Source organism: Emydura macquarii, unplaced genomic scaffold (assembly GCF_026122565.2).
Source record: "Emydura macquarii macquarii isolate MOO-44397 ecotype Brisbane River unplaced genomic scaffold, CSIRO-AGI_Emac_v2 contig_312, whole genome shotgun sequence".
Classification (NCBI taxonomy): Eukaryota; Metazoa; Chordata; order Testudines; family Chelidae; genus Emydura; species Emydura macquarii.
In genome coordinates this window covers 14118340-14134866 of record NW_027130449.1, presented here as the reverse complement: position 1 = coordinate 14134866, position 16527 = coordinate 14118340, and the positions used below count along the sequence as shown (strand labels likewise).

Genomic DNA, 16527 nt, shown 5'->3' with positions numbered 1-16527 from the left:
AGCCAAGTTTTCTGATGTAGGCACAACATATGCATTTGCAAAGAACTGTGCACTTGTTTCGTGGGTAACAAGTCAGTTGCACACACAAAGATGCTCACCCATTCTGGCAGATCGTCCAGTACCCTGTGGTACTGCTGCTTAGTAGGAAAAGGCCACCACTACCTGGCACGGTCCCAACCCTTAGCCTTGCTGTACAAGGGGCAGATCTGGACTGTCGCTATGGGGCTCCTGGTAATCATTTCCGGGACAACGAGCTAATCGCTAAGGACATCCCCAGGCTGGCTGGGCGCTCAGCAGCGTTACCTCCTCCTCATACTGATCCTGAATTCTCGCCAGGACTTCCTTATGCTCTTCTTTCATCCTCTCCATTTTCCGGTCATGGTCTTTCTCCACTTCCTGGCGTTGCTCTGCCATGAGCTCACTGAGCTGCAGTGGGCACAGGCAGACTGCGTTACACCACAGTAAGGCACAATCGGGTCCCCCAAAAGCAGCAACTCCCAACACACACTGCTGCTCCAATGCTGCTGAAGCATCTCCGTGCACTGAGATTAGGGCAGCCCTGATGCACTCATTGTCCGGCTGGCGGGCAGAGGTAAGCGTACAGGTAAGATACTCAGTCTCCAGGTGATGGTGTATGGCGCTTACCTGATCTACGGTATCCCTCCCCCCCACCACAGAGGGAGGCTTTAAACCAAGCGCTCACAGCCATGCTAAGCATGCATCTGGGGGGTACCAGGAGGCAATCTACCTCCAGGCTGTTGCACAAAAATAATCACCTCTCGCTTGAACTCGACAACTCGATACATTTTTTGCTGCACTTTTTGCTCTGCTCTCTCCAATTCCTCGTGCAGTTGGGCCTCCTCACTCCTCTGGGCCTCTGCTATTTGCTTCTGGAGGAGGGCAACAACCTGCCACGAAAGAAACCACAGAGTCATTTGAGCCTTCAGAGATGACCACCCCACTGCCACCATCCTCCAACTGTATGCAGCACGGCAAAGCTCCATGTACTCAGGCTTGCCTCTCCCTAGCTGGAGTATGCCCAAGTGCTGATTAAGATAAGAATCACCTTTAGAAGGTGGAAGAAAGTGATGCAAACTGCCCCAGTGACATTTAGGGAAGCCATTAAGCGCAGAATTATTACAAGTTTTAGGAACACTGGCTTTTACCTTTTGGTGCTTCTCTTCTGCTGTAGATTTTAGCTCCTGGAGCTCAGCTGCAAACTGCTTCTCTAGCGCCTCTGCAGCCTACAGGAGTGTCAACACAAAGTCCTGCTTTAAAAACCTCATTTCAAATGCCCTATTCGAATCAGTGATTTATACCTAACCTTTGAGAAAGTGCAAGGCTCAGACCCTTCCCAAGTGCACTCAAGGTCTCTGGCACATTGCCTCCAATGAGAGACGTTGCTGGAATAGTGCACTGGCTACATGGACCTAAAAACAAACACCAACGGGGACTGTAACAGGCTTTCCACCATCCAAGTGCCCACTGGTGGCCTGGCATGCTGTAGGCACCTGCCTCAGTTTCCCTTCTCACACAGGATTCCTCAATAAAAATCATAACACTCCAACAGTAATGAAAACACTCACCTTCAGAGGTCCAATTTATTTCGGCCTTACACACGTTAATACTGCACACCAGCTTCACCCAGCTGGCTACTGCTTCAAACAGTTCACTCTCCTTGAATCAGGAGTCCCCAGCCTATCATTCAACAGCCCCTTTACTATGTGCAGGAGTCATTCCCGCGCCCTACAGCCCTCCCTGAATTGGCTTCCTCAAACTAGCTGCAGCTTTCCAGTCTTCTGTCCTGCCTTGGCCTCCTAGCTCTATGTCACAGCTTCCACTGGTCATGTCCTGCTCCCGTGCTCTCTCGAGAGCTGCCCTCCATCAGGCCCCATCCAGGCTGTTAAAGAGGCACAGGTGGACTGGACCGGTTCCCTCATAAAGAGCCTGTCATGGTAAAACCCCTAATTTCAAGGGGCAGAAGGGAAAGGCTTTTCTCAGCCCTCAGTCTACAGAAAGCACCAGGCCCGCTGGAAATAGAATTGTCTTTAAATTCTGCCCAAAACGAAAGCGAGGGAAAGACAGATGCCAGCTCAGAAACTGGAATAAGTCTACTGGAACTAAAGCCTGAACTCAGCCGGCCCTGCACAGACAGAGGATGGCTTCCTGTCAGAAAGCCACCAAGAAATACGTCATGGGAAAGGCTGGTGCGTTCTGGGACAGCTGCCTCTCAGAAATGAAACCCACCTCACCCATGGAATAATTATTTTCTTCACTGCTTTATGGATTCATAGAAATGCAGGACTTGAAGGACTAGAAATGTAGGACTTGAGAGGCCCTCTAGTCCTTCCCCTGGGGGTGGGGCAGGACCAAGTAAACCTAGACCATCCCTGGCAGGTGGTTGTCCGACTGGTCCTTAAAAACTTCCAGTCATGGGGATTCCACAACCTCCCTTGGAAGCTTATTCCAGAGCTTAACTAACTTTAGAGTAAGGAAGTTCTTCCTAACATCTAACCTAAATCACCCTTGCTACAGATTAAGCCCATTACTTCTTGTCCTGTCTTTAGTGGACATGGAGAACAATCAATCACCACCCTCTTTATAACAGCCATTAACATATCTGAAGACTGTTATTAAGTCTCCCCCTCAGTCATCTCTGCCAAGACTAAACAGGTCCAGTTTTAACCTTTCCTCAGAGGTCAGGTTTTTTAAACCTTTTATCAAATTTTTGTTGCTCTCCTTTCGACTCTCTCCAGTTCGTCCACATCTTCCTTAAAGTGTGCTGCCTGGGACTGGACACTCCAGCTGAGGCCTCACCAGTGCAGAGTAGAGCGAGCGAGCGAGATTACCACCTCCCATGCCTTACACTCACCACTCCTCTTAATACACCTTAGAATGAAGTTACCCTTTTCACAACTGCATCCCATTGCTGACTCACATGGAGTCTGTGATCCGCTATAACCCCCAGACCCAGTACTAACACCTAGTCAGTTATTCCCCACTTTGTAGTTGGGCATTGTGTAAGTGTAATAAATGTAATACTTTACACTTGTCTTCACTGAATTTCATCATTCAGAACAATTCCCCAGTTTGTCATGGTCATTTTGAATTCTAATCCTGTCCTCCAAAGCGCTAGCAACCCTCCCAGCTTCGTGTCCGCCTCAGATTTTATAAGCATTTTCTTCACTCCATTAGCCGAGTCATTAATGAAAATATTGACTAGCATCAGACCCAGGATGGAGCCCTGCAGGACCCGACGACACGTGCCCCCAGTTTGACAGCAAACCATTGTAACTACTCCTTGAGGACAGTCTTTCAACTTGTTGTGCACCCACCTTCTTGTAATTTCATACAGACCACATTTCCTTAGTTTGTTTAGGAGGATCTCACATGGGACTGTGTCAAAAGCCTTACTAAAGAGAAACATTTTTAAGCAGAGACCTGTTATTTAGAATCGGAATGATCAGAGATGGAAAGAGACTTATTAGGTCAGACCTAGTCCTTCCTAAATCACTATGTATTCTCCATGCTGGTTTTTCAACATCAAGGGGGTTTCCACCACTTCTCATAAGACTGTTCCAGTCAGAGATGTCTCACCATTATGCAGCTTGTGCTGATGTGCAGTTGAAGCTTTATCCCACTATTTCCAGTTATACTGGATTACACTTTTATATAGAGCCCACAAGCATGGCTGGTGCACCACAGAATGCACACAGGAGGTTCCGATACACCTAACCCAATACTCTCCCTCAGCCTACACCCTACAGCTTCTCACAGACAGCTCTCACAGGCACATCTAGTCTTCACCTGGCCCAGCTGCAGTTAATGATTACATGAGAGCCACCAAACCCAGCATCCACCTCTTATCACACACACACACCAATGTGTCTTGAAAACAGGGAGTCTGAGATTATAACGTAGTTCACTGCATAGGCATCTGCCCCAAGGACCATGCATTTGGTGGGAAACTATTAGAGCATCTCCGTTATGTTCCCCGGCACTTGTATCATTAACATGTATAGAAAACTATTGCCCAGAACAAGCAGCCCTTTCCCTCCTCCATAAGTGAGGTCTACCTGTCACTCCTTCAAACAAGACTTTAAAGGTGCAATAGAAGTGAGACATATCACAGCGTCATGACTCATGCTTTTGCAGGTGCTATTTGATCTCATGGGCTTGGCAGTACAATACAAAAGTCTTCTCCGCATGACTAGTAGCAGTTTTGACTCTGCCTGGTAATAAAGCGAGTCTCACCTCTTTTCTTTCTCTTTCTAATTTCTCCTTTAACTCATTCAGGACTCGCTCCTTCTCCTGTGCCAGCTCTGTTGTTTCTCTCTGCTGTGCTTCCTCCACTTCCACCTTTAGCATCTCCAAATCAAGCTTCTTCCTCTCTTCCAAGCTCTTCCTTTCCACCTTCTGCAGGGACTCCCACTCCTCTCTCAGCTTTTGCAATGCAGCCTCCTGCTCTGCCCTGGTAGATTTGTGATAAGGGGTGAGAAGACACGGGTAAGTGAGACAGTCATATTGTAATACTGCATTTTGTTTAGCAACCAAGCCTGCAGTAGGAACTAACTGCTACAAAGTGTGAATTGCAAGCCTAAAGAAATGAACAAAAGCAAACTCGGGTTCTCAAACATGTAATGTGCTACTGAGAATCTACGCCTTTGAAATGGACAATTAGGCAGCCTGGCAAAGAACAAAGGCAGCTATTAGACATTTCTATTCTACATTTTGTCTGTCTGTACATATACATAAAATAGATAGGAAAACTATGCTCATGATTTTTCAGTTCCTGCCCTTGCCTGTCTCCTCCAACTCCCCTCATTAGTCTTGATGGCCCTTAAAGAGCTAGATGAGAGGTCTACTCATTCCAAACATCTCCTCAAGCATCCTAATAACCAAGGGTAATGCAGCTCTCCTTGTCGATAGGCTTTCATCCACAGCCCCCAGGCATCATGTGTGTCTATACAGCCAAAAAACCAAAGAGCAGCAGTGAGTCTCAGAGTCCAGGTCAAGTGACTCAGGTCACACTGTGGGGCTGAAAATAGCAGTGCCAACATTTAAGGTTGGGCTGCAGCCTGGGCTATGAGACCCTCCGCCACAGGTCTCTTTTCGCTGTGTAGACATACTCATGCAGGCTGACGAGTCCAAAGGAATCAGAAAATATACCTTCCAAAGACAGCTCCCTATATGATGTTGCTATCCTCTTCTACTTTAGAAAATCCAGTGGGCACCATGAAAGGCGGCTGGTTTTGCCTTCCATAAACAGATACATTTACCACAATGTCTGCAGTATTATGGGTATTCCTCAATACTTACTATAGGGGAACTCTGTCAACATGAAGATTAAATCATCTAGTTAGCCAAGGCATCATTTACGGCAAGTGCCATTTGTAAGCATGTCCACTTTGCTTCCTGATAGCATGCAAGGTTTATATTTACAGGGAGCACAGGTAAGGCTTGCACTCACAGCTTTACGCAGCTCGCACTGAATTTTTCACCTTATTTTCTCCTTTTCTGCCTCTGTCTCTGAGCTGATCTGGGCTCGCAACTTTGACAGCTTCTCAACCTCTTCCTCCCTCATCCGCAGCTCCTCCTCCTCAGAAGCCTTCGCCAGCTCCTCTTTAAGAGACCTGGATGACCAGCAAGAGAAAAAATATTCAGAGGTTTTCATAACTTTAAACCAGCTTCCTTTTGAGACCCCCGGTCAGAGGCCGGTTCCTGTAGTCATTGCCAGCCTGGCTGAAGCTCTCCCAAGGATCTGGGCCCCATTCATTGTCCTTATGCATTAAAATTTGGCTCCTGAACACAGGAGAACATCTAAGTTCAAAGTTCTGCAGCACTCTTTCAAAATATTCTAAAGAATACAGGCCCCAAAGGTGGGGAAGAATGTACCAGGATTCCTACAGGAAATTACTGGGACAGATTTTTTTCCCCAATAAACTAAGCTCAACTGCTATGTAGTTCTGTGAGAGCTGAAAATGAAAAGCTGTCCCCAGGTGGGCTGGCTGGATCCAGCAATTTGGGCTTTGCCATCTCACACCACACTCTTTTTATGCGGCTTCCCTTTTTATGCTGCACCCCTTCTACTACAAATCCCTTGCCTTGTTCCTTGGCTTCTCCCCCCATCTCCTCTGGGAGCTCCATCTTCCACTCCTCCAGCAACAAGTTATTAAACGATCCATTTGTGAGCACATAGAGAATAATAGGGTTATAAGGAACAGCCAGCATGGATGTGTCAAGAAATAAACATGCCAGACCAACCTAATTTCTTTTTTTGACAGGGTTACTGGCCCAGTGGATGGAGGGAAGCAATAGACGTGATATCTTGATTTTGGCAGGGCTTTAAACACACTCCCATAAGCAGACTAGGGAAATGTAGTCAAGGTGAAATTACTGAGGTGGGTGCTGACTGGTTGAAAGACTGTACTCCAAGAGTAGTTATCTGTGGTTCACTGTCAGACTGGGAGGGGGTATCTAGGAGGTTTCCACAAGGGTCAGTCCTAAGTCCACTAATAACACGTTCACAAATCACTTGGGTAACGGAGTGGAGAGCATGCTTATAAAATGTATGGAGGACACCGAGCTGGGAGGGCTGCCGGCGCTTTCGAGGGCAGGATCTTGCCAAATGAGAGGATTGGTCCGAAATCAACAAGAGGTGGAGGAAGCAACTAGAAGAGAGGCTATTCTATTTCTGTTATTGGCCTTTGTAATTGTCAACATGGACACACAGACTGTCATGCACAGTACAGAGCCTGAGGAGGCAAAACGAGTCCCGCTCACCCCCACTGAAAAATCCCAGCCCTATGCCCAAGACACTGGCAAAGTGGCACCAGTCTCATTTGCACCGGACACACGTTTGCCGGCAGACATCTCAAAAACACAGGGATGGCAGACTGTGGTACAGCATAAGCTTGGGGCCTCGAACAACAAGCCACAGCAGGGAAAGGTTTTGGGGGGTGCAGGCGAGGAGTTAGAGTATGAAAAGAAATTACCGGAGGGACTTTTCTTTCTGCTGATGAAGTATCCGAGCTTCTTCCTCCTCTTCTTGCCGCAGCTCCTCCTGGAGTCGCTGAACCTTCTCCTTCCTTGCTTGCAGTAAACACAGTTTTTCTTGCTCCAGCTTTTCCTCCGGGGCTATTTCCTCCAGGGATTCTGCAGAAGGCCAGTTCAAGGATGTTGATTGCTTGATTTCCTCCCCAACTTGTCTGCCAGAAAAAGAAAGCCGTCTTTCAAAAAGGATAACAGAAAACTGGCTAATGCTACGAGAACACCACCACTCCATCTTCTGTAATATCGTCCCTGCAAGGATCTCAAAGCCATTTTACAAATCCCAACTAAGCACCTCTCCACACACTTCTGTGAGGTAGGGAAGGGATACACCAGCACTGGTACGTAGCCACGCTGGACTGGAGCACTGCAGCTGCTGGCCAGCTCTGCAGGGCAAGGGAAGAGGACCAGTAGTGCAGGGAGTCGCAGGAACCGGGGCGGGGAGGAGACAGAATGCGCTTTGCCACACAACTGATCCTCTTGATGCTCCTCTTGGCATGACTGGAGAACTAAGCCACTCTCACATCAAGCTACCCCCACCAACGCTCGGAATGCGATTACACCACTTGCCTTGTATCCAGGCGGGGCTGCAGGGGGCATTACCAAATCAGGGTTAGCACACCAGAGTTAATCCCACAACTCTCATTAAAAAAGCTCTCGACAAGCATAAACGACATGTAGTCAGAGCTTCAGTTTTATATTTCATTCAACAGACAGCACCTGACTGAAGCCAATACTGAGCCAGGGATAAAGACCTCCTCTTGTAGCACCTAGGTATTTCTTGGATGCTCCCGACTCCTGTCCTGGACTGGCCCATCACCACTTAGCTTGCCAGACGTGCCAGGGCCTCAGTGCATGAGGGTCTGGCAGGGGGAAGTGCTCAGTGACAATGGAGCTTCCAGACACTCTTGGAATACAGAGAACGAGTCGTAACGAGGGAAGAGGCAGAGGTTCAGCAATGCCTGAGAACAATGGCTTCACTCCGAAAGGACAAACGCTCCAAGAGGCGTCTCAGACAGCGACTGTGATGTGACCATGCACATGCTATGGGGCTGTTTGGCCAGGGCTCAGAAAGCAGCTCACGTAGAGTGGCAGGATTTGGCAGCTGGCTTTTGTTTCCATATAGGTCAAAAAGGTCTAGGCTGAACGAACGGGCAGAAGGATAATAGACTAAACTCGGGGGAACAACTAATCTGTAGTGAAAAATATACACATAAAACACTCCTAGTGTAAGCTGGAAACAGGGAGGGGGACAAGCCTCAGAGTTCTATCAGGCAGCAAGGAGGAAGGACAAGCGCAGCTCCAGCGGGAACACACAGCTTCATAAGGTGGCCCCAGGCACCCTCCCAGGCTGCAACCAAACCAGCATGCCTGCCTCAGTTTCCCTCCTTCAGCGTCCCCAGTAATGTCACACACACTCTCTTGCCTCAGAAATACCCCTCTTTGAGGCCAGTTTATTACAAAAACATGGTGCCAACAGTCCAGAACACAAGCCCCCAAATGTAGACCATTTGTCACTTCCAGGGCACGTAGTCCTCTAAATCCCACTATATCTAGCCCGCTGATTTAGCGCTTACTGCACTCTGCCATCGTCCACCACACCCAGCTTGTTCTTGGTCCTCTCTTGTCCTTCTGCCAGGACAGTCACCCCACCCCTTCCAGCTGGAGAGGAACACACCCTTCCCAGTGTGAACCCTCAGCCTCTTTGCTGGGAGTTCATCCTCACCAGGGAGCACCCAACATGCTCTTTGGTGTGGAGACAACAGCAACTAAGCCCTCCCGCGGCTCCCCTGCCTTCAGCCCTCTCAGGCGCTCGGCTGCAGCTCTGTGTCTCAGAAATCTGCAGGCCCCTCCCTTTGCTTTTTTCTGCCTTCTCCAGCCCTTGCTCTCTGGCTTGGGAAGGTCAGCTTGCAAATCCCTCTGCTGCCTTCAGCTTTCCCCCAGGAATCTCCTACAACTTTCTTCAAGGATCTGCTGAAGCTTCCAAGCAAATATGCTGGTGAACAGCAATCATGGGAACAGAAACAGAAAAGGGAAAGAAACAGAGAAAGAGTTTCAACAGAAAATGTCATTCATTCAATAATAACCCCACTTGAGTTTACCAGGCCAAAGCCATGGCTCTTTAAATACACAAGTACCATGCACAAAAATGGCACTCTTTCCATTGCACCTGTATTTCCAGAGAGCTCTGTCTTCTCTTCATGTGCCCAGTGGCCTGATTCTGCAATCTGTATGTATTCCCATTGCCTGCAACGGGAGTGTCGCTTGTCCCAGGACTGCGGGATTGGGCTCTGGTTATTCTACTTAGCCAGCTTCATCCCTTCCCCAGTCAGTGTCTGGATCAAAAGCAGGTATCTACAAACACACTACCTATGGACCAGATATTTTTCTCAATCAGCTATATAAAGTGTGCTTGAAGCTTGCCGGCCTCTGGCAATAGAAAACAATAAGATCTCCAAAAATTCCAGAGAAAACCCATCTGTTTCTAATTACAGCTATTTCAAACAAAGGGCAGCAAAGTTTTGAGGCCAGAAAGAGGCTCCACGGAAAAACACTGTGCATTGGTCTAGGTACAAAACGAAATTCTGCTTCGCAGGTGGCGATATCGAAACAGCAGGTCTTGGCACGCTCTGACACTGCTGAACCGAGGCAGAGGTACCGCGCAGCTGGGGAACAAGGAGCTCAGTGAGGTCAGCAGCACCAGAAAAAGGGTGCAGCCACTGCCGTGAAAGTGAGCAGTGTAGAGAGCAATTTGGGGCTAGATAAATCCTGCACTCCTCATGCTGCTGTACCACCTCCCACTGCACTGCCCAAGCCCATGCCACCTGCAGCAGTGCAAACAAAGCAAACAGGTGGGGCGTATCCTCCTGAGCTGCACAGCACTTCAAGCTCCTTTCGCCTCATCATTTTTCCCTCTCCTGCCCCGCCTGCCCATTTTCTTTTTTTAAAAGCATTTACACAAACAGTTCCCTGTTTTACAAGGCAGATATTCTCCTGGACACTGCCGTGAGGCACCTCCCTTTTCCCTACCAGTGACCACAGATTGCTTCTAAGCTGTATATATCCTGGAAGGGCACCACCAGTTTTGCCCAGTTACTTTTGCTGCTGGTTTTTTCAGTACAGTCACAAAAATCCACAAGACTGTTTCCACCAAGATCTGTTGCTGTGGTGGGCCTGCAGGTACTTGACTACAAAGGGCACCGGTTTATTCAGTGATAAGCCACTGGCCTTTATTGGGGATTCTAGTTCTACCAGCTGGGGCTGTGATCTCACCAGATCACACATGCCAAGACAGGGTCCTCTATTCAGCGACTGCAGTTAAATGCATTTGATGCTTGTGGCCCTGGTCTCGAGAGTGCTCAGCAATCAAACTTGGAGGAATCAGCTCTATGGCCTACAACTAGACAGACATGGCTGGTCTTGCTAATCACACAGCAACGCTGAAGTGCCCTCTTCCAAGCAGGAAGGGAGCAGATCTTGCTTCAATCACTTCTGCACTGCCTGGGAATGAACCTGATGACCTAACCCCTAACCTGAATTTTCTAACTCTCACTAACGAGATCATGAAGCCTCAACTCTATAGGCCCAACAGCTGGGCAAGAAAAGCAGCTACTTCATTTTCCCTAATACATACAACTGATACACTGGGTTACTGGTTGCAGAAGTGCCAGCAAAACAGCTCCTGGGGAACATGTACATTTAGGAGCAGCACCTGAAGCGCTCTTGCTTTTTAAACTCTTTTTCCCAGTGTCGACTGAGAATCTCCAGTAAAAGCACCAAGCCACATCTTCAGATTCGGCAGGGGTCACGTGAGAGAACAGCATGCAAGAAGGCAAGAACTGTCATGCTCACAGCACCAGAGGGATTTAATTTGAGCCCTTACGCCTGGTGAGGGGCTGCAGGCTCCTCCGGATTGGACAGACTATCCAGAGATCTCTCCTCTTGCTCCAGGGCAGCAGCCTCTTCCTGGCTGGCATTCTCTGAACGGAAACGTTTCTCTTCTGCCATTTCACAAGCGCTGCCAAGGCTTTGGTCCCTCTCACTTTGCAGCAGTAAAAAGGTAACAGAAGAACAGATTAATGAAAAGTGGGTTCCACGGCTTGCTCCATTTAAACAGGAAAGAGGGAGAGTGGGATGCAAAGCCAGAGTGAGGGGTGCACACAGTCTGCAACCCCACTGCGTACCTGCCCCGTGGGTGCCAGCTGTGGGTAAGAGTGTGGTTGCCTAAGGCCAAACCAACAGCTCACTTCCATCATCCAACCAGTGGAGGAGTCACAAGCACTGGAAGACTAATAGGCGGCTGGGGGTATAAGCAAGGTTCTGTCAATCTCTAAATGCTGAATCCCTCCCAAAGGAAAACTCCCCTTCTTTTCCAAGTCATTGGAGAATTTCCCAAAGCACATTTGAAGACACACCAACCCCATTAGCGACATCGACACTCGCTGGAAATCCTGGCGGGCACACCCAAACCTACAGCCCTGAGAAAGAGGAGACGAGGGCAAAGCAGCTGCACAAGCTGAGAGAAGAATGAAGACTGACCAGAGACCACACAGCTCTGGGAAGCAGATCCAGAGTGAGAAGATGCTTGCTGCAGAGAGAACATATTTTCAGGGAGCCTTCCCATGAGCAGATCTCCTAGCACCAGGGCACAGGCTTCTCTAGTGCCTATGGCAGGTCGTTAAGGACACTGCAGATCAGTCTTGCCACCAGCCTTGGAACAGGGCATCTGCAGCACTGGGGCACAGAACCAGGCCCCCAAATGCCCAACACACCAGAATACTATGGAGCCACATCTGGAGATGAGGTTTCTACACACGTTTCCTCCACAAACACAACACTCGATAGCCTCCCAGCAGAGGCTTATGGAAAGACTGAGCTGCTTTGTCCAGAACATTTCCGTATTTTTAAATTTGTTACCACAAACAGACAGACAAACTAACAAACAAACCAGCCTTCTAGTAACTAAGTGTTAGCACACCCAGACTGTCCCTGGGATAATGAACGTTGCTCTCTAGAATTAAAGCTTAAACATACCATAGCACAAAATAGTTGCATATGGACACAGGGTCCATTCTGCTTGCTATAGGAATGTACCTAAATGAAAATAAACAGAGTTGTTCCCACGTAAGCCAGGGCTGGATTCACCCATTGTCATTAACAGTGAGCCAGGCTGTCACTGGAGAGCATTTAGCCACGGATAAGCTAGTGATGTCTAATGACTGAGACTCCCATAGTTAAATGCTATGAGCCACAACAGGAGATTTGAATTAGTCCAGAGCACCCTTGTCAGACTGCCAAAATGTTAGCTTAGAGTCACTCAGGTCAGCAACACAGAAGAAACGAAGAAAAGTTCCCTAGCCTTAGAGAAAAGTCAAATAGCCTTAAGGGACACGAGAAGTTGACTCTCTCTCTGGTGGAGTTTTCAGGGGGATGAAAGGTACATTGTTTGCTTGCCTACCCAGCCAGAGGCCTGCAGCAGCTTGGAACCTGCCAAGACAGCAGGGGAGAGGAAAAGAGATGAGAAGAAAGTGAAAGACGGAAGGAAAAGACCTTGTGAAAAGCTGTAGAAACCCTGGGGTGCTTATCAGGGTGACTCCTGCAGGAGTTGCAATGATCACACCACAATAGCCTCAGGTATAGGCTGGATAGGAGAGCAGTGGGGATCTAGACCTCTACATCCATCGTTGGTAGTACTGGCCTGTTTATACCATACCTCTGAGCAGCTTTGGTTCGTTTGCTTTGCTCTTCTTCTAAGCTGGCTTTGCTTTGGTCCTTTTCCTCTTCTCCCAGCCCCTGGGCCTGCAGGTAAAAGCAAATGGTGTGGGGTTTGCAGACTCCATTAATGTCAAAGCCTACTCTTGAGAATGTACAGTAGTTCTGCAGAAGAGATGTGCTGCTTCGTCCCTCTAGCTGAGCACCACTCTGAAGCAGCAAACAAACTGGCCCTCAGAAAACAGTCCAAGCAATCGTTGAGATCAAAATGCTTTGTCCTACTCTGGTGCATAAAAGATCTCAAAGAGCTTTACGAACACTAATCACTCTCACAGCACCCTTGCGAGATGGTTATTCCCAAAGGATTTTAAACTGTCTAGTGATTTTGGGTATCCAAGCTGAGACACCCGAAAAGGTTTCCAGAGAGCAGGTGCTCAGCTCCTCGGAAAGTCAGGCCCCTTTGAGGTGCCTCAGTTTGGGCACCAAAACCACTAGTCACTTTTGAAAATGTAGGCCTGAGTCACTAGCCCAGTTTCGCAGGCGGGGAAAGAGATGCAGAAGTGAAATGACTTGCCAAATTGACAGAGCGAGTCAGTGGCTCGGCTGGGAACAGACCCTGGCTCCTGACTCAGTCTCGTCCTTCGCCATGGTTTCTCTGCAGGACACGATCAGATCATGAGGAGCCAGGCTCAGATACTTAGAGGCGGAGTCATACGCCACCACACGGAGACAAACTGCCCTCTCGCAGTCAACTCACTTGGAAGGCTGCCCTTGCCAGCTCTCCACTCGGAGTGACTGCTGCCGCCTTACGAAGCAGCCTTGCCCAAGGACAGTGGGGATCTTCTGGCAGGGGAAAGAGGAAACTAGGGAGCATGCAAGTTTAAAAGCTGCGTAGGAACATAAGGGGGTAAGAGGCAGACAATCCGGTCTCAGATAAAGAACCACTCCAATGAGGCCAACAGATAAGAACAAGGCAAGGGCATCAGAAACAGCCACCCCCACCCATACACACAATTTAGCCTGGGAAGGAAAGTCAAACCCTGTTAAAACCTACTTGTGCTGGACCTAAAGCCTGCCTGTAACCCTGCTACGTGCCTCTCTGGGAGAGAAAGTGTTAACAGCCCGTCTCTCCAGAGGCGGCTCCCAACCCTGGGTTTGTGGCTGAGTGCTCAGTAGCTGAGGCGTGACTTTGCCATATGGAAGTGCACCGAGGGGCAGGGCCAAATTTTTTTGTAAATGAAATTATAAATAGCAATGATCTATGCAAATTTCTAGCAGAGCAAACAGCAGAAGGATTCCCACTATGCTGTCACTTCGAATCACATCCACCCAGTCAAACCTCTCCCCGGCAGCTCCCTCTCTCCAGTCCCAGTATCATTAATGGCTTCAATTCCCAAGAGCCAGGAAGCTGAGCTTCGAAGGGATCCGTTACGGTCACCTTTCAAAGCACAAAGGGCTCGTTTTATTCACAGAAACCTCTCGTTCCCCAGCTAGACTCATTGGTGAGGAGTCAACATTTATGGCTGCAACCTGGCTCTCACTCTGTCTCTCTCTAACCGCCATGGACTGGCACCCGTGACACTGCGACCAGAGGAACTGCTTAAGGAACTGTGTCTTCTGCAGGGTATCGGGGTTCCAAGCCCGGGGATGGCTATTGCTACCACTGATGCAGCTTCAGTGGTGGCGCAGAAAGTCAGCAGCTTAAACACTGTGTCCTCGAGCCCTGCTGACAGCCTGTCTAGATAGCAAATGGCCAACATGGCTGGGGTGGGGGCAGCTGGACCACACTAGCGATACTGCTGGAGCTGAGCCAGTAGTAGCAATAATGGGACCACAAGGAGGGACAGTGCTAGTATAGATCCGGCCTATGTGAAAAATGCTGTTCTCAGAGTCAAGTGGAAAAACAAAAACAAAACAAAAAAAACCAACCCCACATCATCATCCTGAAGATCTCACCTCCTCTCAAATTCTATCTTCCAGTCCAAAAGAGAGGCCAGGAAAAAATACTGCCAGCCTATATAAAGCTACATCTGAGATCTCAAAGCACTTGGCACACGCTAGAGCATTCTGCCCTCCTTCCAGGTAGGTGTTATCCCCGTCTGTAAAAGCAGGATTCGGGGGCAAGGTGGGGAGAGTTCAGTGACTTATTCATCATCAGTGGGGGAGCCCAGAGGGCAAGCCAGTCCTTCACTGTAGACAATAGACAACATGGCCTCTGCAAAGCCATTGCACTAGTCTACTGCAGATCCTGACACAAATGTAGGAACTGAGAAATTCAAACCCTAACACTGTGGTCACTCAGCTGTCAGACAGGCAATTTAAAAAACAAAAACAAAACCGAGGCTATTTTGCCAAAGTGTTCAAAGCAAAAGCAAGCCCATTATGTAGAAATAAACACATTTTAACCAACCAGAAGTGTCATTTGAAAACATCCTCTACCAACACAAAGGAGCAGCTGCAGTTCTGCAGGGGGCACCATTTCAAATCCACCTCTCTTTCCTCCAGACAAGGCTGTAATAAACTCAAAATGTGTCTGATCCAACAAGGAATTTGTATGCATGATGCTTATGCTGTAGCAAAAAGGAGAGGGGAAAATATACAGCAGGCATGTTTTGTTTTCCTTTCACACCTGATTATCTCCATTATTAGGCATGAGAGGACAGGTGTATTCTCCAAACCCAACTAAACAAACTTGGATTTCAACTCTCTGCCAGACAGGTGGCAAGTTTGTCACTTGGGGTCTCTTCCACTCGGCTGATCGACTCACTTACCATCAGATCAAGGCTGAGTAAACCCCAGCTGGAGCCCTAGCCCGATGCTTACTCGCACAGTGCAGCGCACTCCTTCAGCTGACACGTTGCCAAGCTTACGTCAGGGGAGTTGGGGGGCGATACATTGTGGGGGCTGAAAAATTGGCTTGGTGGTAAGCTGGAGAGACAAGGATAAAACCTCAAAATGCACAGAAGCCTCCTTCAATCCAGAACTGCCCTCATACAATCAGTCTACACCTAGCCACACCACAAACACTCTATTCACATGCCACATTGACCTAGACGAAGGTTCTCATTTTCCCAACAAATCAGGCAACACACCCAAAAAAAAAAAATTAAAAGAAACATGAGCCTCTTCACATGGATATCTGTCTGAGCAAGTCAGACTTGTTTTTTGGAACACTTGTTTATTTTTTCCCCTGCCATCATTTTCCAATACCCAAGTCCCATCCATCTGCTTAGAAGAAAGAAAGAGAAAGAAATGCACAACAGGAAAATATAAAATAAACTCACCATCCCACCACCAGTCACCAGAGAAAGATATGTATTTGTACCAAGGAGAGGCAACACGCGCACACACAGACACTGCAAGGTATGGGTGCTCTGGCTCTAAATGGGAACTAGCTTTCCGGTCAAGGAACATATTGCAGCTTCCTCTCCATTTTGCTGCAGTTTGCATTCAGCATGGACAGGGCACTGCCCTGGGGCTCAAGCAGACTATGGTTCTAAGCCCAGCTCTGCCACTGACTGACTTCCACACTGCACTTCAGTTTCCCTTTGTAAAGCCTCCTCTGAGAAGCCCAGGGCAAGTGCCAGTGTTCTCCTCCTCTGCAGAGCTCCTTCTCCCGTCTGCAGTTCCATCACTGACTGCACAGCCCCCACTCACCTCTGGCTGAGGGCTATCCAGAGCAGCAGAAAGGATACCCACATCCAAGACCTGCTCGGAGATCCGACTTTGGAAACCAAAGTCCTAAAGAAAAAAGGAGAAGGGGTT

The 16527-nt window shown here is 48.5% G+C and overlaps 1 protein-coding gene across 5 annotated transcripts in view; it reads right to left on the bottom strand.

Annotated features, from left to right (window-relative positions):
- CEP164 (centrosomal protein 164) overlaps window positions 1-16527 on the bottom strand; it is a 61337-nt gene that overhangs the window by 18359 nt on the left and 26451 nt on the right. For 4 of the 5 annotated variants that reach the window (XM_067566062.1, XM_067566074.1, XM_067566082.1 and 1 more), the window contains 9 exons: window positions 16420-16503; window positions 12764-12849; window positions 10934-11092; window positions 6996-7208; window positions 5502-5633; window positions 4255-4471; window positions 1167-1244; window positions 777-908; window positions 304-426 (listed from right to left, as the gene is read on the bottom strand). In XM_067566062.1, coding sequence (XP_067422163.1) covers window positions 304-426; window positions 777-908; window positions 1167-1244; window positions 4255-4471; window positions 5502-5633; window positions 6996-7208; window positions 10934-11092; window positions 12764-12849; window positions 16420-16503 — 1224 coding nt within the window. The remainder of the gene's footprint in view (window positions 1-303; window positions 427-776; window positions 909-1166; window positions 1245-4254; window positions 4472-5501; window positions 5634-6995; window positions 7209-10933; window positions 11093-12763; window positions 12850-16419; window positions 16504-16527) is intronic. The other variant, XM_067566069.1, reaches the window with a different exon arrangement.